The 20,590-nt window shown below is 42.5% G+C and overlaps 3 protein-coding genes and 1 long non-coding RNA gene across 13 annotated transcripts in view; 3 read left to right on the top strand and 1 right to left on the bottom strand.

The window, feature by feature from the left end:
• Positions 1–5,475, top strand: part of Ppp3cb (protein phosphatase 3 catalytic subunit beta) — a 47,517-nt gene extending 42,042 nt beyond the window's left edge. For 5 of the 8 annotated variants that reach the window (XM_040735940.1, XM_040735939.1, XM_040735942.1 and 2 more), the window contains 2 exons: positions 2,396–2,425; positions 3,877–5,475. In XM_040735940.1, coding sequence (XP_040591874.1) covers positions 2,396–2,425; positions 3,877–4,055 — 209 coding nt within the window. In that variant the 3' untranslated portion in view covers positions 4,056–5,475. The remainder of the gene's footprint in view (positions 1–2,395; positions 2,426–3,876) is intronic. The other 3 variants (XM_040735945.1, XM_040735944.1, XM_040735943.1) reach the window with 1 other exon arrangement.
• A 148-nt stretch (positions 5,476–5,623) lies between these two features.
• Positions 5,624–16,943, top strand: Mss51 (MSS51 mitochondrial translational activator). 2 transcript variants are annotated; one of them, XM_040735948.1, is made up of 7 exons: positions 5,624–7,689; positions 12,929–13,171; positions 13,415–13,570; positions 14,105–14,229; positions 14,638–15,204; positions 15,868–15,961; positions 16,432–16,943. In XM_040735948.1, the coding sequence occupies exons 2-7, from the start codon at positions 12,954–12,956 to the stop codon at positions 16,706–16,708; spliced, it is 1,437 nt and encodes a 478-aa protein (XP_040591882.1). In that variant the 5' UTR covers positions 5,624–7,689; positions 12,929–12,953; the 3' UTR covers positions 16,709–16,943. The 2 variants fall into 2 exon arrangements, with proteins under 2 accessions (XP_040591882.1, XP_040591881.1); XM_040735947.1 differs by having other exon boundaries at positions 12,850–13,171.
• Positions 16,944–17,317: 374 nt separating this feature from the next.
• On the bottom strand, positions 17,318–17,829 carry LOC121136169. Its single transcript, XR_005873290.1, has 2 exons — positions 17,724–17,829; positions 17,318–17,480 (listed from the first exon to the last, which is right to left on the bottom strand). It is a non-coding gene; the product is annotated as an uncharacterized LOC121136169 (long non-coding RNA).
• Anxa7 (annexin A7) overlaps positions 17,705–20,590 on the top strand; it is a 27,761-nt gene continuing 24,875 nt past the window's right edge. For both annotated transcript variants that reach the window (XM_013123176.3, XM_005083561.4), the window contains exon 1: positions 17,705–17,979. In XM_013123176.3, coding sequence (XP_012978630.2) covers positions 17,718–17,979 — 262 coding nt within the window. In that variant the 5' untranslated portion in view covers positions 17,705–17,717. The remainder of the gene's footprint in view (positions 17,980–20,590) is intronic.

Raw genomic sequence — 20,590 nt, 5'->3', positions numbered from 1 at the left:
TAACTAACTAAATACTAATTCTCTTAATGAGATCAATTGTAGTCTTTATCATATACAGGTTGTAGAATGGTTCTTATCAGACAATTCTGCTATCACAGACTCTTAAACAGTATTCCAATAGACATTTTTTTCCTTCTTTCAACTTCAAATTATAAAGAAAAGTGTTCACATTTTGAAGGGAGCTGATAACAAATCTTCAAGGACTGATAAATATAGATGGGTCTTTTTTTCATTCTGTTTTGTGTGGTTTTGTTTGTTTGAGACAAGGTCTTGTTGTGTAGCCCTGGCTGGCCTGGAACTCACAGAGCTCCACCTGCCTGAGTGCTGAGATCAAAGGTATGCCACCATGCCTAGTCAGATCTTTTGTCCCAGTTCTCTCTCTGGGAAGATTTTGTAGAATTCTTTCCAGATAAGCAATGCTAATTTTTTTTTCAGGTTGAGTTCCTCAGTGGGTATATAATGTGTATGTCTAAATAGTAATTTGATTTAGCAAGTAAGGAATATTAAATCTTTTCAATATTCATCCTACCTCTTTTGTATCCTCAATTCACCTCACTTTCTAGTTACAGTCACCAATGTTTCCTAATTTAGGCAGTAGGCTTTAGGTATTGGGTTTTGTTTTTGTTTTTCAAGACAGGGTATTTCTGGGTAGCTTGGGATCTACTTTAGTTTTTAAGGCCATTCATAACTTTTGGATGAAATGAGCAATTTCTAAATCATATTTTTCATAAAAGGACATTTCAGAAATAAATATTATAATTACCTTTATTGTAAAAGAAGCAAAGCCAAAGAAATGGACATTCTTATAACATTCTGAGAATGCACACTTTGATTACAGAAGGGGTAACATTGTCAGGCAGGTACTCTTATTTTTTGCAGTTTTAGATCCTGGTCTCCAGTGTGAACTCTGTTTAAACCCAAAAATGAACAAAAAAGTAACCTGTGAAATTTTTTTGAATTACTGTTTTATTATATCCATATGGGTGTTTGTGCTGGACATGCACTGTGTGCTTGCTTACATGGTGTCTTCCAAGCTCAGAAGAGGATGTTTAAGATCCCTTGGGACTGACATTACAGATGTTTGTTAGATGTCATGTAGGTGCTGGGAACTGAACTTCAATTCTGTACAAGAACAGCAAGTGTCCTGAACTACTAACTCTGCATTGCCTAAAAAGGCATCTTCAACTACAAAGTGCATAACTAAATATTCAGTTCTTTAAATGGGCCAGTACAAATTATGCTAAGAATTTTTTTCTCACATGACCTACTATAGTGTACCTGTATTATGAAATAACTAGGATTCATTGCCTGAAAGACATTAGTTACTTACCTTAATGCCTTTCTGATTAGCATATGGATTTGAAAAGATGCCCAGTAGCCTTTCCGTCTTCTCCTAAGAATGCAGGCTTCTCGCTTCTAAGCAAATTAATCATCATGATAAACTGAATATAAATAGAATTTTTAAAATGTTATAGGTGTTTAGATAGTTGGACAGTCACTCATAGTCTCTCAGCTGCTTTAGAAACTGGTACAAGATGATCACTTGATCAGAGGTTCAAGGGCAGCCTCCTTCAAAACAAAACCCAAGTTCCTAGCATAGAAAATAATTCCTTAGCTGGACAGTGGTGGTGCATACCTTTAATCCCAGCACTGGGGAGGCAGAGGCAGGAGGATCTATGTGAGTTCAAGGCCACCCTGGTCTATAGATCGAGTTCCAGGACAGGCTCCAAAGCTACACATAGAAACTCTGCCTTGAAAAACCAAAAAGGGGGGGGTCCTTTTAGGGCCCCTAAAGAACAGAACTTGAGAATTATATTTAGACTAATTAAACAAATACAAGGTCCCTACATTTTATCACAGATATACCAGATTTTGCTGCTATGCCTTGCATTGTAAATTTAAAGGGACAGAAAACCTTTACTGACCCCTTCTAGTTTGTATCTTAGGGAGCCAAGTAGTAATGAATGTTGATAATATTAGAAGTAAAAGAAAAATTTTCTCTTGTTTGCTTTTCTGCCACAGTGCTATTATAATTTTCCTGTAATGATAATTCACTGATAAAACAAACATGGAAAATCCTAGCACCATCAAAACACTGAATTCAAGCTGAGTAATTAATACTGCAGTGCATTTGCATGGGTGCTGAGGTGTCTGTCTTTACAATAGGTCTGTGTTCTGTGCTCTGATGTCATAGTGCTGTGTGTAAGCTGTGCTGTGTTAGGTATTGGGGGACTGGGTGGGGCTCTCTAATACGGGTATAGTTTATGTTCATTTGTAAATGATGAATAGTTTGGGTACTGTGATATATTAAGTGATCATTGCCTTTTCTGCTGTACAATATGACCCTTCTCATCTCTCTCATTCATTTTGCATGCCTCTGCTCACTTCTGTACAGCCACAGTTGAGGCTATTGAGGCTGAAAAAGGTACGATCAGAGTCCTTGCACTGGGCAGAGATCTGTGGTCTGTGGGTGGGCATCAGAGAATGTCCTGTGGGTGTGTCTTATGCCTAGCTTAACACAGATGAATCATACTGGCTGACTCATCAAGTTTAACAGTCACATTCCTCCTCTTTTTTTTTAAATCACAAAAGCTGATGCCTATAGTGTCTTTTTCTCTTTCTAGTATAGCCCAGAGTTCATTGTTGCTGATTTCTTTAGTATATGTTATATACATTAGCATTTATGTTGTCTGTTTTAATGGACATTATTAAACTAACCCTGCCAGTAGAGCTCTAGCCCATATTTTGTATGTTTTGTACTACTCAGATTTTTTTTCCCTATGAGAAACCCCCACTAAATAAAAGTGAGTTTGTTTTTGCCCATTCTAGTACAGGAAGTATTACTATAATGATTTCTTTTCCTGCAGTTTGGGCTGTAGTTTCAGAGTTAAGATTATATTAATGTGTATCAAGACTTAGGTTGATATTACACACTTCTGTCTATATAGTGGTCCCCGCCATTTTTTTGGTTCATGTTTATAAGTAGTACTAGAGATTAAGTATAATAAGCAGCTAGCCTGTAAATAATTGTATAGATTATTTTTATGAGCATTTTAATAATGGTATCTGTATCCTTCCAGATGAAATGAATGAGAATCCATAAGAATTAATGTAAGCTGGGCTTGGTGGTGAATGTCTATCCTAGCAGTAGGGCCATTGAGTCAGGAGGATCATGAATTTGAGGCCAGGCTAGGCTATATAATGAGTCCAAGGCCAGCCTGAGCTATGCAGTGAAACCCTATTTCAAACAGTTAAACAAAAGAACCCTTAATACTTAAGAAGGATTGCCATTTATTTTGACATAGTTTGTAGTGATTGTCTAGAGAAGGAAGGGAAAATGTTCTAAAATATGCCTTTTTGTTTATCAACCAAATAGAGTTGTAACTTGGGGGTCATTTTCCACTTTTTATCTTATACTGGTACTCTTCCAAGGCGGCTCTTCCCTGCTCCATTTTACCCCACCTGTCCGTAGTGTGTCTCGGGGACTACCCTTTTTAGCTTCCTCAGTTCTGTGGTGGTCACCATGTGATCTTGGTTTGACGTAAGAGGAGACAATTGGTTTAGTAGAAGCAGACAGATACCCTCAGACTATTGACACAGAATTGATCTTGCAGGCAGGGAAAGGTAATTTTAGTGTTTTTATTTTGCTTTACTTTAAATAAAGCAAACAAAACATACTAACTTGTTGTCTATGAAACTGTCATCTTTTTATTTAAAGTGTTCCATATTTTAATGGGGAGACTAAAATGGGTATAGAATTCATTTAAAGTAAAATTTAAGCATTGCTGTTTACAGTAATTTCTTAAAAGTCATTATGTTTTTGAAAACTCAATCGTTTTTACAATTACTGACTTATCAAATTTGCATTTTGTTAAGCAATACGAGGATTCTCTCCACCACATAGAATCTGCAGTTTTGAAGAGGCAAAGGGTTTGGATAGGATCAATGAGAGAATGCCACCCCGGAAAGATGCTGTACAGCAAGATGGTTTCAATTCCCTGAACAGCGCACATACCACTGAGAGCCACGGGACTGGCAACCATAGTGCCCAGTGACCAGCAGCTTCCCAGGGACTCTCAGGCCTTGAGCCCCAAATGGACAGATCACCCAAGGAACTGGAGGGATCGGCCAAGCTGATGATAAATGTCACAGTCTCTCTGAAGAAACTACCCCCTTCCTGGATGGAGGCTTGAAGGCCCTGGGACATGTGTTGTCTAATAAGATTGGATAATCGCTGCCACAGTGGAGAACAGTGAGCAAGGGCTCGGGGCAATTCCCAGTGGAGGGCGTCTACACCTCCAGTGATGCTTGCGGTTCACACATCACGTTTACAAATGAGATTTCTTTCTTTTTTTTTCTCAGTAGAATTAGGTTTTTTTCAACCATGACTTTAAATGCAATCTTTAGAGTTATGTGGATTCTCCCCCACCCCATGAAATGTCTTTAAAAGGATGAATTAGCATGGTCTTAAAATATATTTCTGAGGTTACTAGCTGTATTTTGAATTGTAGGCAAAAATCTGAGAAACCCAGTTGGTGTTTATACAAAATGATGACCTCAGGTCTATAGTTCTTAAATGTGGCTAATTCTGTAACATAGTCTTGGTATTTTTCAATTATAAATGCATAAACTATTTCTAAGAAGACTCTTACTTGAACACAAATCCAAAAACCAATTTAGAATCTTTTTTGCCCTTATCTTTTAAGATTTACACCCCATAGATTTAAGAGGAAAAAAAAAAACCCTAAATTTTCAAATTATGAAGAATTACAGAATTACTCATTTAAGGTACTTTAAAAAAGTTTGTACATTGTCAAAGTAAATTTTAATTCAAATCATGTCTGTAAAACTTGACGTATTTTGTGTATGCATGTTTTCATTTTGCAGATATTTAATATATAGACCTATGATGTACAGGTACAACATGTATAGGTTACGTAGATGTTATGAGAAATTTTAGTTTATTGTGAGTATTCCAGTTGCTTAACAAAACCACCAGGGTAATTTGCTGCTGGCTTTCTATCATTTTTATGTTTAAATGCAAAGGAAAATTTTAAATGTCTGGAAATGTTTTTGATTAAGTAATGCAGCCTAGAAGCAATGGTTCTCTTCAACCCTTCAGATGTTAGTGGAAGCATAAAAGTCAAGACTGCATGTTGAAATTTTACTTTTGATAGTTACAGAACTGCTTGGTTAAACTAAATGGAACCATGTACTAATTTTACACAGTTACTGACCTATGCTGATTGCCACTGTAGTTTGGTATTTCCCTTTACTTTGGTGGCCTGCTTCCCTCATGCCCTGGAATACAACTCAGAGCTCCAGGCAGCGGAACCATATGTTGTTTTGTTTGCCAGAAAGTGCACCCTGTATGGTCTCCTGTCTAAGTTGGAAATATTATGCATGTGCAGGACTATTCAAGTATTTTATAAACAGTAGCACACAATAAATTCCATGCATGGGCCGCTGCTCCTATCTCTGTGTTGGGTTTTATTTGGAAGATCTAGTCTGCTTTAACCTTTTATGCAAATTGTAAAATTCTATTCATGAAGCTAGGATATCCTTCAGAGATTATCCTATAGATAATTAACGATGGTTTCATGAATTAAATTCTTGTCTATAAATTTTACTTGTTTCCCCCTTAAACTTTTTTTAAAAATGTGAGTTGTTGAGCACTGGAGGAATTTGAATGACAACAATAATCATCCAAAATATAATATTTAAAGTCACTTGGGGCTATGACTATATCGTTGAGTGGTAGGATACTTGCCAGTCGTGTGCAAGGCTCTGGGCTCAACCCCTAGTACATAAATAAAATAAAAGTCACGGTTTTTACCAACTTTTAGTTGGAAGAAATGTTCTAGTCTTGAACTTTGTTAGAGTGATATAAATTGTGTTTTGGAAATTTGGGTGGTTTAACAATAAGAAAATACTAATATTTGGTTACTCTGACATTGTGCTTTGCCTCCTCTGCCATTGTTGAAGTAAGTATAACATTGCAAATTGAGAAATTGCTCAAAATTTATAATATGACAAATAGCTTTAACAGTAACTGATACACATAAAGCATCAGTTTATATCAAAATACATATTCTTGCCAAATTCCAGATAAAAACAGAACCTAAAGTGTTTATTATAGTGTCCAACATAATGTTAATTTGTAAGCCAGTTCATTAGCTTCCTCTAAAATTACTATATACTGTGTACTTTAAAGATTCATTTGTATTTTTTTAATGAAAATTTCATTGTTAATGTAGGAACTTAGCTAGTATATTAAGTGCTAGGAACTTCTTAGTAGTTTGATTTATTACTAGGGTTATATGGTATTTGTGGAGTCATAGATAATGATGTACAAAGCATCATTATCAAACTTGAAGAATTATAGGTTGGTGGTAAAAACTAAGAAAGGCAAAAGCAAAAGAACAACTTGGATGAATCAGTGACATGAGATGGTAGACTGTCACCATCGTCACAGGCCTCTTTCACAGTCCTGAAGTAGGAACCTCTTGTGGCCTCCACTCTCTTCCTTCTTCCTTTTTTTTTCTAAAGAGACTGTATGTAGCTCAGATTATTCTTGCCTCATCCTCCCTAGGGCTAGGATCTTTTACAGGCATGAACTACCATTACTGGCCTTCCATTTTCATGGATAGTTTTACCAAAAATGGTTAAATTCTTAAGATAATTTTCATTGCAGCTTATGATGCAAATTGTGGAAAATTCAGATCTCTAAGTTGTTACTTTAAATGTCTACCAGTATAAGTAGTAATGCTAAAATAGAAACATTCCCTGTAAATCTTATACTTTGTCACTGTCGTGAATATTTATTTGGGGCTAAATGTCTATGGGACCAGATGGGCAAGAAACTCCTTCAATAGTATGTATTTTCACTGAGTAACTTACCTATTTTGATTTCTTAGAAGCATTTATTCCTCTTTTGAAATTGTCCTGTAGAATGTCCTGTGATAATGTGCTTCATTTAGAGAATACTATATGCTCCTTCCAGTGAAGTGTTTTCACAAAGTAGTCCCCCTTATTTTTCCCACAGTTAAGTTCCTTGTACCATTAAATGCCATTTCTCTATGTCTTTTTGGGTAATTATATTTGTACTCTATCCCAGTTTGGACTGGTTGAATTCTATTTGAGCAATGTGTTAGGCTAAAAAAAACGGGGCATCAGGCTTGGAGATCTCATCTTGGATCCAGACTGATACCACCTTTTTCCAAGGTTTGCTTTTTCTTTGGTCTGGTGCCTATCCTTCCAGCCAAATATTGATTCCTTAATTAATCCCTAGGGATTCCACCTGCCCCCTCCCTCCATGAAGCTGTAAAGTGAGAGCAGAAATGCTACCTTGAGAGACATCCAGGAAATAGTGGGTTTCATCTTTCCTCAGCTTGCCTGGCTATGGTGAGTTGGGGAGTGTTGACAGAGTCTTGAACTCTCCTGGCAGAGAGTAAAGGTCAGAAAGAGAACTCAAGCAGGTGTTTGGGTCCTGACTTGCCTCGTTAGGGAGAATTCAGGCTTGTCTGTCTGGTTGGCAGGGCACTCAGGTTACTCAGACCCAGCACTTCAGCAGTTTGCAGAGCTGAGATGAAGTAGCAGCTGCAAGTGAGACCCAACCTAGATCTGAAGGGATCAAGACTTCACTTCACTTGGAGGAAAGAGAAGGAAGCAAGCCTAGGGCTTAGTGGGGTAAGTTACTTTCCCATCAATCTGTCTACTTAGTTCATTTTATAATTCTGTAAAGTATCGCTCGAGGCAGTGTTAATCTCTGGTTAACTAGCAAGTGTGGTCAGAAGAGCAGTATTCTTTTTTGTTGTTTTTCGGGACAGAATTCCTCTGTATAACTCTGGCTGTACTCTGTAGATCAGTTTGGGCTCAAACTCAGAGATCTGCTTGTCTCTGCCTCTCAAGTACTGGGATTAAAGGTGTGGACCACCACTGCCTGGCCAGAATAGCGGAATTCTAAATGTACTTTCCCCTTTTCCTTACCTTCTCCCCACATTTGGGGCTTATGTTCTTTTGTTTTTGAGATACTGTCCAGATTGGCCTTCAACCCATACTCATCCTGCCTCAGCTTCCTAAGTGCTAGAACAAGTGTTCATCATCATACAAGCCTCCTACCCTTTTCAAGGAGCCCAGTGACAGTTCAGCTTCCCCCCTGTCTTCCCACCGTCCAAAAGATGTATTTGAGTTCAAGAACTGATTTCCTGATCTGGAGACAGTGGGACTTTTATTAATGAGGAGAGAGAAAGGGGGAAGGTGCTGTTTAATCTCTTGTATGCTAAAGACTTTTTTCTTTTCTTTCTTTTCTTTTTTTTTTTTTTTTTTTTTTTTGAGTAATTACTACAGCTCTTTTTGTTTTCACCCTTCCATATCTTATGCTCCGGGTTTTCTCCCTCCACTTTTCTCAATTTCTCAATTTATACCCCTTGAACTTGGAGGAGCTTGGGACTCTGGGAAAGCTAGAACCAAGGTCTGAATCTGCAGTATACAAATTCAGAAATAGGGACACACACACACACACTTAGTGACCTAACTTCTCATTCCTAACATCTTGCCTTCCTGTCAGAAGGCCAGTACATTTATAACATAGGTCATGAGTGTGCTCTGGATATAGAGGAGCTTGTGACATTAGGGATTCCCCATAACCAGTTTTTCTTCAAGTGGTGTGCTGCTTTTGATTTCTGTTTAGTAATATCCCATCCTCCTATGTATACACATTTCTGTGAGTGAATCTGGATGTCATTGGAAGAAGGCATCCTTGAAAATGCATACATGAAACAGTATCTTTCTGACCTTAATTATCTTCCACTATGGCAAAAGGTTATGGGCTAATTTCAGGAAGATGTTCAATATAAATCCTTGGATATAAGACTGTATGTCTGTCCAGTTAGATAGACTGGGGAATGGTTCTAGCATTCGAATGCTTTTCTGTGATGCAGTGATTCTGGAAACACTGAGCGTAGGAGTATGCGTGATGATAAAAGCGGGTGGCAGGGAGCTGGAGATAGCCCTGAGTGCTCGTGTATCTTCATCAAGCCCTGGGTTCAGTCCCAGCACTACACAAATTAGATGCGGTGAACAAGCATGTACGTACAGCACAAGCAAGTGGATGCAGAAGAATCCAGTTGATGGCCGTCCTCAGCTACACAGTTGAAGGCCAGCCTGGGCCACATGAAACCATCTCTAAATAAACAAGTGAAGGCAGGCAGACTGGGAGTTTTGCTCAGTGACAGAATACTTAACTTGGTGTACAGGAGGCCCTGGGTTTAATCCCTAGTATCATGGAAGGAAGGTTAAATTACAGGCATAATCAAGTCAGTTCTTGGAAATGGGTTTCAGAAGTATAAAGAGAAGGTGCTCCCATCGACTCTTCAGTACAGGGACATGACTCCTAAAGCTTAAGACTGTCTATTTTCATTAGGTGCAGGGTTATATAGAGAATACAGATAAGCTTTCATTGTTTCTCCTTTATGAACTCAAGCCATTCACTCAGAGGTTGAGGAGAGACACTAGACGGGTGGATGGAAGACATAAGGATGGGAAGAAAGAAAAGCAAGAGAAAAATAGACGTTGATTCCTCCATGAACTTCAGGCCATGGATTGGTTTATGAGAGCAGCATTTAAAAGATGGGGATGAGCTGAGTGATTCTGCCAGTATTTAGATGGGTGTATATTTTGCAGCTCCATGATGGTTCTGCAGACTTCCCTTTAACAAATCTGGTTGTAAAGGATCAAATGTCAGGCCATTTTTATAACAAAACATGATCCCTAACGTGAACTTTGTTACCTTGTTTGCAGTAGAGCTGACTGCTGCGGGTGTTCTTATCCTCTATCCTTTCCTTGTCCCTGGAGACAGCAAACCTGGATATTAATAACTTTAACCTCTCCATATCTACTATATCTTTTTTTTTTTTTTTTGGTTTTTCGAGTCAAGGTTTCTCTGTGGCTTTGGAGGCTGTCCTGGAACTCACTCTGTAGACCAGGATGGCCTCGAACTCACAGAGATCCGCCTGCCTCTGCCTCCCGAGTGCTGGGATTAAAGGCGTGTGCCACCAACGCCCGGCTCCATATCTACTATATCTTTATAAAGTCCTTTTTTTTTCAGGTTGAGAAGGAATTCACATATTACATGAACTTTACAATTGTAAATGTTAGTAATTAATGGCATTTAGTGGTCTGCTGATGTAGCTTAGTTGGTAGAGTGCTTGCCTGGTGTGTATGAAGCCCTGGTTTTATTCCCATCTCTCATAAACCCATGTGGGGGTAAATACTTGTAGTTGGAACACTCAGGAGATAGACACAGAAGAATCAAAATTTGAAGTTCATTCCCATCTCCATAGGAAGTTTGAGGCCAGTTTAGGATTCTATCAAAAAGTTGATTTTTGTTTTTAATTTATTTATTCTGATTTTTCTAGACAGTTTCTCTGTTGCTCTGGCTGTCCTGGAACCCACTCTGGAGACCAGGCTGAACTTAAACTCACAGAGATCCTCCTGCCTTTGCCTCTGCCTCCACCACCACCTGGCTTTGATTTATTATTTTTTGAAAGTATAGTCACAATGTTATAAACCTCTCTATCTAGATCTAAAACATTTTCATCCCTAAAAGAAAACTCATTTCCTCTCCATCCAGTGCCTTATAACTGTTGATCTATCTCTGAGTTTACTCCTCACTTTTTTTCCCTAGTGTGTTTATCATTTATCCATTATTGGACCTTTTAGTTGTTTCAAGTTGTTGACTATCTGGACAGTGTTGTTGTGAGCAATCATATGAAAACATTTATTACGTAACCATTTTCAGTTGTTTGGAAGTACATACCCAGGAATGAAATTGCATTATCGTGTAGTAATTCTATGTTATTTTAGTTTCGTCTTCTGTCTTTTCGTTTCATGTGACACTGTATTCCTGACTGGCCTTGAAATCACTGTGTAGTTTAGTCAGGTCTAGAATTTGGCGATCCTCCTGCCTCTACAGTATTGAGATTATGGGTGAAAGCCATACATGGCCCCCTGTTTCATTTCTTTTTTTGATAGCCATCTTTATGGGGGGATGAAAAGATATTTCATGCCAGGTGGTGGTGGCACAAGCCTTTAATCCCAGCACTCCAGAGGCAGAGGCAGGTGGATCTCTGTGAGTTTGAAGCCAGCCTGGTCTACAGAGCGAGTTCCAGGATAGGCTCCAAGCTACAGAGAAACTTTGTCTTGAAAGACAAAAAACCAAACACACAGATATTTCATTATAGTTCTAATTGGTAATTCCTTAACGACATGTGAACATGCTTATTTTTCATTTGCATATATTCTTTGGGAAAATATCTACTTAAATGTTGTCCCTTTTTAATGCATATTTTATATTATTTTTACTCATTTTACATGCCAACCCTCCTCCCCCTCACCTCCACCTGCCCTTAACCCACCCCCATCCACTCTTCAGAAAGGGTAAAGCTTCCCATGGGTTGTCAACAAAGCTTGCCATACTCATTTCAGGCAGCACCAAGCTACACACACACACACACACACACACACACACACACACACACACACACACACACACACACACACACGAGTGATGAGCAAGGCATCCCGCCATATGGAATGGTCTTCAAAAAGCCAGTTCATGTACCAGGGATAGATCCTGGTCCCACTTCGAGGGGTCCCACAAACAGACCAGGCCCACATACAGAGGGATGATTCTGTCCTATGCAAGATTCCCCAGCTCTTGGTCTAGAGTCTGTGAGCTCCTGCAAGTTGGGGTCAGCTATTTCTGTGGGTTTTCTAGTTGTGGTCTTGATCCATATAATCTCCCCCCCCCCTTTGACCGTACTCCCATAGCTCAGCCTGGTGTTTGGATGTGTATCTCTTTATTTACTCCCATCAGATACTAGGTGAAGGTCCTACAATGGCAGTTAGGGTAGTCACTAATCTGATTACAGGGGAAAGATAGTTTAAACACCCTCTCCACTATTGCTAGGGGTCTTAGCTGGGGTTATCCTATGGATTCCTGGGAATTTCCCTAGCATCAGGTTTCCCCAGTTCCAAGGATCTGGCCCCTATTCTGATCTCCATAACGTCTGGTGTGTACACAGCATACATGTCTGTGTACAAGAAAAACACTTAGAAAAATTTATGTCTATCTTCACAACTAGGTAAGCCTAGCAAATTTTCCAGCTTCTGATAACTTGGATAGCCAAAAACTTGTGTTGCTTTTTCTTTTTTTTAAGTTAACAGTTTGTATGCTGACACAGATAGGGTGGCACACAGCTGGGCTACGTAAGAATCTCCTTCAGAACAAACTAGAAAAGGCTCTATGTGTTTAATATATTAGCATTAGTTTATAATGAAAGCGTTAGGCTGGGGATATAGCTCGCATGGTATAGTGCTTACCTAGCATTCATAGATGTGGTCTTAGCACTTGGTGTATGGAGCCAGAGGACCAGGAACGGAAAGCCATCCTCAGCGACATAAGGAGTTAGTGGCCATCCTGGTCTGTATGACCTGTCCCCTAATGCTTGCCCAATCGGTCTAGGTGCTACTTTGATCAACCCAGTTCCTGTCTACTGCTTCCTTAAGGGTTCTGTAATTCCTCACTTCGTACATTTATTTACCTGTATATAGAACTTCATAGATGATGCACATGCATATATTGTATGTCATTATTCTCTTGTTTTTGTTTTTGTTTGAGGGGTGTCTTGCTATGCAGCCCAGGCTGGCCTGGAACTCTGTATTTCTTAGCCTCCCAAGTATTAGTATTATAGAAGTGAGCCATCATGTGCCCAGTGGTCTTCTCTATTTTTTATAACTGCTTATAGCAGTAAGTAACCTGTAACTAATAAATTTTCTCATACCCAGGCCTCAGAGACATGAATGTGAAGTAAGAGACCAGGCATCTGCAAACGTGTTCATTTTGTCAAATTCCATTCCTGTTCAGCATCTGGCCCCCAAGTTCATTGGACATGGCTCCACGCTCACGGCGGCGGAAGCACAGGAAACCCCCACCAGTGACTCCCATGGTTGTAATCCCACCCACAGGAGTGTCACTGGAGCCTCCAACCCTCTCAAAGCCTGACCCTAGCATTGATGCTCTTGGCTTCATTTCCTTGGACAATAATGTACCAGGTCTGTCCCAGTTGGTCCTTCAAAAGCTGAACCTGAAGAGCTATGAAGAATACAAGTGAGTGACTAGTCTGTGGGAAGTGGTCTTAGTGTCTGGTACTGTCATGTCAGAAAATGGAAAAGTGTAATTGGGAATTTTCTTACTCTGACCCTTGTCACTTGTTAGTATAGAAGAAATATAATTGCTTGAGACAAATGGGAGTGGGACCCATGTGAGATTACAGGATTACAGGAGGAGGAAGCACAGGCGAGACCTGAGAGACACTCCTCCCTGTCACGCTGTCTTCCACACTGTCTGCAGGTTGGTGGTAGATGGGGGAACCCCAGTATCAAGCTTCGGATTTCAATCTCTGCAAGAAATGTTCCAGAGGATGGAGGACACCTTCCGCTTCTGTGCTTACTGTAAAGCACTCCCTGATGACCTTTCAGATCACAAGGTTCTCCGGCACTGTAAGAGGTGACTTGTGGGTGTTTCGGGGGAGCATTCAGAAGTACCCTGTACTAAGTCCTCCACAAGGAACAACCCTAAGGGTTTTTTGTTTGTTTTCAGAATAGTTCCTCATTTTGTGTGGCCCCAGTTTTAATCCTGTTTGTTTTTGATACTGTGGGAGATGACATAGCAGACACTTTCCTACTTCTTGAGTAAACGAGATAAGAGCACATCTGCCTGAGAAGCTTGAGGTTGTCACCCATTAAGACAAAGCATCAGCAGAGTGTGGGTTTTTTTTTTTCCTGAAAGAAGTGGAAAACATAAGTTGTTTTAGATAGGCAGAGATGGGAGCAGTACTCTTAAGAATTGCATTCCTAATCCCTTTTACTTCACCTGCCAGTGTGGCTCCCACATTTGGACTGTTATCTGTCATTTTTCTCCCCACGACCCTTACCGATTCATTGGCCTTTCTTCAAAGGGGCAGGTATCCAGTCCCCTTCCCTGGACACATACAGTTAGCTTTGTGATACAGGGCCCTGTTTCTTTGGTTCATTCTCTCAGGTGCAGGAATGTCTATTACTGTGATACAGAGTGCCAAAGGTCAGACTGGCCGGCACATAGGAAGGCCTGTCAGGTGCTCCGTCTTGTGGCTGTGGATCGTGTCATGGAATGGCTTCTGGTCACAGGTAGAGTAGGGGTATTGGGAAATTGTATCTTAGTGGCAATTGTTGGTTATGGATGGGAAAAATAAAAGCATGTTGTTTTAAGGGGAAAATGAGAAACTGGCAAGGAATGGCGTGCTTACAGTTACTGGTTGGCAGAATAAATATGAATTACTGAGGAGGGGATTTTGGAGCCAAGGATTTGCTGCTTCTTTATTATTTTTTTTTAAATTATGGGTATTTGTGTATGGGTTTGTGCACATGAGAGCAATGCCTCTCAAGGCTGGAAGGGGACATAGCATCCCCTAGATTTGAAATTACAGACAATTGTGAGTTTCCCAGTTTGGCTGCTGGAAATAAAACTCAGTTCCTTCCCAAGAGCACTGTGCTTTCTTCTTTCCAGCCCTGCTCACTTACTCCTTTGCCCTACAGGTGATTTTGTCCTACCCTCAGGACCTTGGCCAGGGCCAGCAGAAGATATACAGGATTGGGATACCTGGTTTTCTATGAGGAGTTTACAGCTAGAGTCTACACTGAATGCTGTTCTAAGTAGCCATGCTATGACCATGCTTTGGGCCAATCTAGGAAGGCCACGCCCAGAACCAGATGTCCTGCACAGTTCTTTGAAGCGGTTAATGACAGATGCTCTGTCACGGCCCCTGACCCTGGGCCTAGGGCTTCGGACTCTGGCCATAGACGTTGGGAAGACTGGGGGAAGCACATTGCATGTAGTTGGTGCTTCCCATGTGGAAACATCTCTCATTCGTTCTGGGGATTATGATGAGCTTGGTTACATGTTTCCTGAGCACCTTGGCCTCCATGTGATCATGGTGGGTGTGGATGTGAGTACTAACCTTTCACAGAATTCCTCACCTTTATTCCTGGAGCCTGGAACAATTCTGCTTAGTGGCCACAAGGCCCTGTATCATGACTTCTGGGAGGAACAGATAGAGACTGGGAATCTAGCCCATCCAGATTTGGTGGCTGCATTCCACCCAGGTAAGAGCTGTTGATGCAGAGAAATGCTAACGAGCTGATAATTTCCCACCCTGCACTTTCCCTTCAATTAGGGTTCTGTTGCTGGGTTGAAAACACTGACCAGAACACAGCTGGGGAGGAAAGGGCTCATGGAGCTCACACTTCCACACTGAGGAAGTCAGGACAGGAACTCCAAGAGCCAGACGGTGGAGTGGGACGGAGGCCATGGAGAGTGCTGCTCACTGACTTGATACCTGCAGCTCGCTCAGCCTGCGCTTTTTATAGAGCCCATGACTCTAAAAAAGTCACACAATCACTAGTTAAGAAACTGCCTTACAGCCTGATTTGTATGGAGGCATCCTCTCAGTGGAGGTTCCTCCTTTCAGATGACTCTAACTTTTGTCAAGCTGACATAAAACTAGCCAGGACAACTTAACATCTGTTTTCATTTGGTCCTTATCCATTTCTTTTGGTCCTCATTAAGTACGCTGTAATGATGGGCCTGGTTGATCATTTCCCATACGTATTTCTTCACAACCTCATTGAAGATTCATGATACTTGATGATAGTGAGAACTGGGATTAACAACATAGGGTGGAGTGGATAGAATCAAAGGCGTGTCATGCTCTTAGGATATACCTCATCTTTCTCCCATCTCTTCACGAATCCGTTCTTGTTCTTCAGGGTTCCATGCCTCCCCAGTCTTGATGGAAGCTTGGCTACCTACCCTGCTGCTGCTTCGTGACTATGAGATCCCTACACTGATTACTGTTTACAGGTTTATACCTATTTCTGTTTGTGATTCTTTCCTGACTCACTGATTCCTGTACACAGATGTACATTTTGATATCCCTTGTCCATCTATCTTAGGAAGGTGTTCTTCCTGCCTGCCTGTGGCTCTAAAATACATTTCTGGGAACAATCCTTTGTTACATAATCTGGGATTTGGTGAGATGTTTGGGAAGGAAAAATAACCCTTGCCTAGTACAGCTTTAAAAATTTTGGGGATTGCCAGGCGTTGGTGGCGCACGCCTTTAATCCCAGCACTCGGGAGGCAGAGGCAGGTGGATCTCTGTGAGTTCGAGACCAGCCTGGTCTACAGAGCGAGTTCCAGGACAGCCTCCAAAGCCACAGAGAAACCCTGTCTCGAAAAACCAAAAAATTGGGGGGATTGATCATGAATTGCCATGCACTTGAGCAATTTCTGCTCTCATAATTACCAGAGGGATTTCTTTCTCTCTTCCCCAGCCAGCAGGAATTGGAAGCGTCTTTGCAGATCCTGGTGAACTTGGATACACACATCATTGCTTGTGGAGCTAATCCTTTCACATCCCTCAAACCTGAACAGGTCTATTCTAACCCCAATAAGCAGCCAGTATACAGCAGTGCCTACTACATCATGTTTCTTGGAAGTTCCTCCTGCCAACTAGATAAGAAACAATTAGGAGAAAAAGCAGGCCAGGAGGTGGCGGTGCACACCTTTAATCCCAGCACTCAGGAGGCAGAGGCAGGCAGATCTCTGTGAGTTCGAAGCCAGCCCCGTCTACAAAGCGAGTTCCAAGACAGGCTCCAAAACAAACCCTGTCTCAAAAACCAAGAAGAAAAAGCAGATAATTTTTCAATAATTGAACCAAATTCTAACTGAATGCCTGAAAAATGGAAGCTTAATCAAATCACCTGTTTGACGTTGAATTGCTGTCGCTTTGAAACCTACTGAATGTTACACCTTAGTTACAGTCAAAGTAAAAATTTTAAACCAATCAGAGCTCAGTAAAACATGACTCCTTTCTGGTTTTTCCCCTAGTCCTGGTAACTGAACCCAGGGCTTGGCTGTAAGGCCTTAAAAACAAGGTTGCATTCTCAGAACCTACTGGTGCAAAGGGAGAAATGTCTCCTCCAAGTTGTCCTCTGACTCCCACATGTGTCCACACGAATACATACATCTTACACAAATACACAGTAAAGCGGTGTGTGTAGTCGCGTTGGAGTGTGCTGAGGTGTGAAGGCACACCTGACCTGAATCCACACCTGACCTGAGTGCTTACCTCAAAGCCTTAAAACCTGAATCCCATCCCTGGGAACCACATGGCAGAGGAAGAGAACCGATTCCCGCAAGCTGTGCTCAGTGTACATACCCAAATACAAGTGGTTGTTTTGAAGGTGCAGGACATGCTGGGGAGATAGCTCGGTCATGTGGGAGTGGGAGCCCGTAATTCAGCACTGAGATGCAGACACGCTAATCCCAGGAGCTCGCTAATCCCAGGAGCTCACTGCCCAGCAGTTCCAGTGAGACCAACCTTAAAAAACAACAAATGAAAGGTTGGTTGACCTCTAACCTTGACTTAACCGCGTAACCGTGCATAAATACAGGTTCTTTACATATAACTGCCTCAAATATTTAGTTCTAGAGTGAATTTAACATACGAATGAACAAGAAGAACCTTGAATCAACTCTCCTCTGCTTAGTTTTGCCTAATTCAGCTCCAGTTCCGTATATCCAGAATCCCCTATAACAAACGCGCCCTGGGTCCTCGATGTACCTCTCCGGCCCTGGGAGCCCCTCCGCGCTGTCCACTGGACCTGAGGGCGCGAGAGCTGCGGCGGCTTCCCGGGTTTCCCAGGACCCGAACACGTGGTCAAACGAGCCGTGCCACCTGAGGGGAGCGGGTCCCGCCCGCGCTCGGGGCGGTCCGGCGGCCGGCTTCCTCGCGCCGCCCCGGCGCCACGCCCTCCGGCCCTCCCCGGCTCCATATTGCGGGAGAGCGGGCCGGGCGGTGACGCGGCTCCCCGGCTCAGGTGAGGACTCGTGCCCCCTCCGCTCGCAGATCCCCCGCCGGCCAGTCAGGCGGCTCCCGGCCTGCGCTCTGGCCTTGGTGCCGGAGTGGCAAGCCCCACTAGCGCTGCGGGCAGGCTGGGCCCCCGGGGGTGGAGACTCGGGCGTTCCGGGTGCTGGGGTGGGCTGGGCGGCTTGCCCCGCGCGCCAGAGCGCTCAGAAGGCCGGTGGGTCGGGCTCGGCAGAGTGGGGGTGCTAGGGAGCCGTGCCCCCTCCCCCGCGCAGGTGGAGCACTTAGCCAGGGGGGCCCTGGTGAGTTCAGCGCCTCCCGGGAGGCCGAGAAAGCCGGGTCTGCCTGGTGACCAGACTTTTTGGTGACACAGCAAATTTAGAGGAACTTGGGGGAATTTATGCTGTGCGTAATGACACCTAGGACAGAACTCACAAGCTCGGGCTTACAATTCTTAGAGACTATTCTAGGAAGTAACATTCTAGGTTCCATTCCTGGTCCTTGACCCGCATCAGACGTGTCCGGGTCACAGCTTGAGGAAACCGAGCTGCAGAGGTGCACAGGATATCTTACTGCTACCCATTACGGTCCCTAATTGCTGCCAGGTGACAGTGAGCCGTTCTGATAAGGTAATCTGTTCAATTACAGTACGAGTGTAATGAGCTACCACGTAGAAGGGAACGCATTAGAAGCAGGTGGAAGAAATAATTTTGCCCTTGCAAACTTAAGCCACCTCTCGGTCCTCATGGTTGAATAAAGGACGCTCGCAGAGCTCGTGTTTCTGCGTGGCTTATCCCGGTCAGTGACTGCTCAAATGGCCCTTCTGGAACCTACAGAAGCAAGTTTTGGAAAACTGCATCTGTCCTTGCCCAAGTCACACTTCCTGTTCCTCCTCTCTCTGCCTCTCCCCCACCTCCCAGCTGTTCCTGGGCCTCCTGCCAGTTGAGACACTCACGTAGAAAGACCCACCCTTTTACTGGCTGACTCACTGGGTGGAGATGGTTTGAAGAACCAAGAATGAATTTTCCAAGTTTTCCAAAGGGGGTTTGTAACATAGAATGCTAAAAGGAAAACAAAAGCTTTAGTTCACTCGTTGGAGTCCTGTTATTTGAGCAGGGTTGAGTAATTTGTTCACCCTGGGGTTTGTTTAGCTTTTTACAAGTCTGCAACTTTAAAAGTCTACCTTTTGAAGTGATCGCATCAGCAGTGTTTAAAGGGGCTAGAAGGGCATGGAAAAGTAAGCCACTTAGTCGTTATTCCCCGGTGCTCTCCCGAGGATGCTTCCGTGTCTGGGCTTTGAGTGAGGCTGTCTACATCGAGAAGAAAATGGGTCTGTTTCTTCACTCAGATGCTCACAAACTCACTTAACATGTGTGGCAGACAGTTATATATATATGGGTTTTTAGGCATTTTTAGAAACGGAATAGATATTCATGTGTTTCACTTGTCTCAATGCTTACATTGATTTTGGCAGCTCTTCATATTATAGACGATACTATAACAAATAGCCTAATGCATACATGAATGTGCATTCGTGAAGGTATTTCTGTGACCTATATAAAATGTAATTTCATTCTAGTATTTAATATTCTTCAAAATGCACTGAAATTGTTTCAGACTTTCATATCCTACTACCTAGTCTTTTATTTTTGAAGATCTTGGTATAGTTTCTCTAGGCCCTTAAAGGTAAGACTTAATATAGTAGCTAAGAATGTAGAAATAGAACTTTGTCGTTCGAGTAAGCCATTCATTTGTCTGTGTATGTACATGAACATGTGTGTGAGTTTGTGGGGCTCACATGCCACAATGTGTGCACATGGTGGGGGTCAAAGGGAAGCTTGGACGTGGGGCTCTCTGCCCGTGAGGTACCCCAGGCCTGGGTTAGAGACATGAGCTACCTTGCCCAGCTTCTGAGGATCTGAACTCAGATCTCCAGGCTTTGGTAGCAAGCATCTCCCACCAGTCTCTCTCTCCCCAGTGGTGCAAATAAACTCTGCCTCCCTCTCCCTCTCCTTCCTTCCCCCTGCCTCTCTCTCCTTTTCCCCTCCTCTCTCCCTCCCTCCCTCCTTACCTCTGAGCTACAGTATCAGCTCTTTAACCTTTTTAAGAGTGCAGACAGTCCTGTTCTGCCTAGTGGACTAGAGATGGCTAGTAGGAAAGGAGATGCTTATCTACAAGTCTGAGGACGGCAGCTGGATCCCTGGAACCCAAGTAAAAAGCCAGGTGGCTGTGCGGCTCCCCGTAATCCCAGAAAGTCTGATTTAGCTAGACTAGCTGAATCTAAAGCTCTGCATTCGGAGGGAGTCCTTGCCTCAGTAAATGAAGCAGACAGTGGTAAGAAGGCTCCCGACATGAACCTCTGGTCTACATATACTATTGTGGGTTCAGGCAGGAGTCTTCCAGCAGGCTGATAGGGGCTTTGCTAAAAAGTTCTGATCTGAGGGCCAAAAGGAAATAAACCGGCTCACACAGATGTTCCTTTCACAACTCTTTATTCTCCAAAGAAATGTTCTTCCCAAAAGTTCTTTCTCAAAGAGCTCTCTTTAAGATTTCCCCTCAAGGGGCTGGAGAGGTGGCTCAATGGTTAAGAGCACTGACTGCTCTTCCAGAGGACCCTGGTTCAG

Source organism: Mesocricetus auratus, unplaced genomic scaffold, assembly GCF_017639785.1.
Source record: "Mesocricetus auratus isolate SY011 unplaced genomic scaffold, BCM_Maur_2.0 Super-Scaffold_100053, whole genome shotgun sequence".
Classification (NCBI taxonomy): domain Eukaryota; kingdom Metazoa; phylum Chordata; class Mammalia; order Rodentia; family Cricetidae; genus Mesocricetus; species Mesocricetus auratus.
Note: the sequence above shows the minus strand (reverse complement) of the source record. Positions and strands in the feature narration are given on the sequence as shown.

What these genes read in the sequence shown, in the direction of transcription:
- Mss51 (XM_040735948.1), top strand. Translation starts at nt 12,954, where the DNA reads ATGGCTCCACGCTCACGGCGGCGGAAGCACAGGAAACCCCCACCAGTG. An exon ending in AAGAGCTATGAAGAATACAA is followed by an intron (nt 13,172 to 13,414) that starts GTGAGTGACTAG and finishes CACTGTCTGCAG; the next exon opens with GTTGGTGGTAGATGGGGGAA. An exon ending in ACACTGATTACTGTTTACAG is followed by an intron (nt 15,962 to 16,431) that starts GTTTATACCTAT and finishes TCTCTTCCCCAG; the next exon opens with CCAGCAGGAATTGGAAGCGT.